Below are 2,276 nucleotides of genomic sequence, written 5' to 3'. Positions count from 1 at the left end.
GCAAAATGACATAATTATAATTTTACTGATCCCAGAACTATTAACCTAAATTATCAATAGAAGACAGGAATTCTGATCACAAGTGAGTCATATTAACTATTCAAAAAACACCTAAATGTGGTGTACATTTCTTATTTAACATACAGGCTAAATGCCAAGGAGGAACCCAACACTACCATTTATCTATAAAAATCTCAGCCTTTTATGATTATAAGTGGCCTCATAAATGTTTTATTTCACAGGCTGATATAAGTTAACATCACTAGACCAATATTTGAAGCTTAGATAACAATATAATTCTGGTTGTTCTATGTTTGACTATACTGACCTGATAATGGACGGATCATCTAATATGTCTTACATTATGTTGAAATTCCCAAGAAGTTTCCTCAAGGCTGCTTTTATCTCCTTATTCCGGAAGCTATAGATAAAGGGATTGAAGAGTGGGGTCACCATAGCATAGAACAAAGTTGCAACTTTCTGCATCCCAGCAGAATGTCCAAGTCCCGGGCTCACATACATGACCATGAGAGAACCATAGAACAGGGATACCACAGCCAAATGAGACCCACAGGTGGAGAAGGCTTTCTGTCTCCCAGTAGCTGAAGGCATACGCAACACAGCGGTTAGGACAAGAGTGTAGGACCCAAGGATGAAGAGGAAGTTCCCAAAGATAACTATTGAGCTTAGACTGTAGCAAAGCAATTGGGTTTTGGGGGCAGAGACACATGCCAATGCAAACAGTGGCCCTGGGTCACACACAACATGGTCAATGATGTTTGGTCCACAGAAGGGCATCTGAGAAATGAGAACAATGGGGATCAGGAACCACAGAAATCCACAGACCCAGCAGATAAGGACCAGTTTGGTACAGAGATGCCCAGTCATGATATTAGGGTAGTGCAAGGGATGGCAGATAGCAAGGTACCGATCAAAGGCCATGACAGCCAAAAGTAAGCATTCAGTCGTTCCCAAGGAAAAAAAGAAATAAAATTGTAGGAAACATCCAACAAAGGAGATGGTTTTTTTATCTGAGAGGAAATTGACCAACATCTTGGGGACTGTAGAAGAGACATACCAGATCTCTAGAAAGGAGAAATTCCCCAGGAATATGTACATGGGGATGTGGAGTCGCTGGTCACACCATAAAGCACAAATAATGGCCCCATTCCCTGTTAAGGTCAGAGCATATACTGTAAGGAAGAGTGAGAAGAGGAGGCTCTGAATCTTCCACTCACAAGAAAAACTTAGGAGTCTAAATTCTCTTACAGAAGCAAAGCTGGAATCTGGCTCAGAGATGTTCATTGGGTCAGTAACCTGCAAGTTCAAAAGACATGTATTTATCATTTAGAATTAGTTTCAAATGTGTTCTTGTTTGAGAATGAGGAGAAGATGCTTTTCCAAAAATTCATCAGTTAGGAAGAGAATATAGTTCGCTTGTTCTTGGCTATATACTCTGAGTTCTGGGCATAGTAGGTAGCTGGTGGCACAGAAACAAACTTTTGCCTGCTTCTGAATCTCTCCCTTACTTTGATAGAACTAGAGAACTTTAAACACGTTTTGTAAGCTTACTATTTTGGGGACAGAGATGATCTATGACAGTTTCTGTATAGCATGTAACACAAAGTTAACACCATAAATGTACTAGTTTTTTTTTTTTTTTTTTTTTTTTACTAAACCCATCTTATGGTGAAATACTCAGCAGAGAAGGTTTTACAATTTACTCTCAGTTGAATATATTCCTCATCATATCATTAAAATGTGAAATATAAATGGACATATTTTACAGTAAGTTGGTAGTAACCATTTTAAAGGCAATACCTCTGTTTTCTGCAACATAAAAATACAAGAGCATAATGTTACTCACCGACACTGGCTTTGTAATATTACAGTGATTCTCTAGAAATCAGTGGCTTTAAGTTTGCATTTAGTTTTTTACTTAAAATTTTGTAGGAAAAAAAGCTAGGTATGGGACTATATTTTGTAGTATTTTTTTCCACAAGTTTTTGGGATTGATTTTACTTATATGCTAGTTTAAAGTAAAACATTTCCACTATTCAAGAGAAGGCAAATGCTTTCTTTTGTCATAAGCAAATTTCTTTTTACTCTATATTCTCATGGAAAGGATGCCAGGTATCTGAGTTTTTTGAAATTTTTTTGTGTGTGGCAATATGCAGGGATGTGAGTCCTAAAAGTTATGAAGGCTTATATTTTCAGCACAAACACAAAATTTTCAAAAGTAATTTTCTCCCACTTATTTTCCATACCAGCGTTCT

General features: G+C 37.2%; 1 protein-coding gene across 1 annotated transcript; it reads right to left on the bottom strand.

Annotated features, from left to right (window-relative positions):
- Nucleotides 1–331: 331 nt before the first annotated feature.
- Nucleotides 332–1,388, bottom strand: LOC122705212 (olfactory receptor 11H12-like). Its single transcript, XM_043920450.1, has one exon. It carries the CDS (start codon nucleotides 1,345–1,347, stop codon nucleotides 358–360), a length of 990 nt encoding a protein of 329 aa, XP_043776385.1. The 5' UTR covers nucleotides 1,348–1,388; the 3' UTR covers nucleotides 332–357.
- Between the last annotated feature and the right edge of the window lie 888 nt (nucleotides 1,389–2,276).

Source organism: Cervus elaphus, chromosome 12 (assembly GCF_910594005.1).
Source record: "Cervus elaphus chromosome 12, mCerEla1.1, whole genome shotgun sequence".
Classification (NCBI taxonomy): domain Eukaryota; kingdom Metazoa; phylum Chordata; class Mammalia; order Artiodactyla; family Cervidae; genus Cervus; species Cervus elaphus.
Note: the sequence above shows the minus strand (reverse complement) of the source record. Positions and strands in the feature narration are given on the sequence as shown.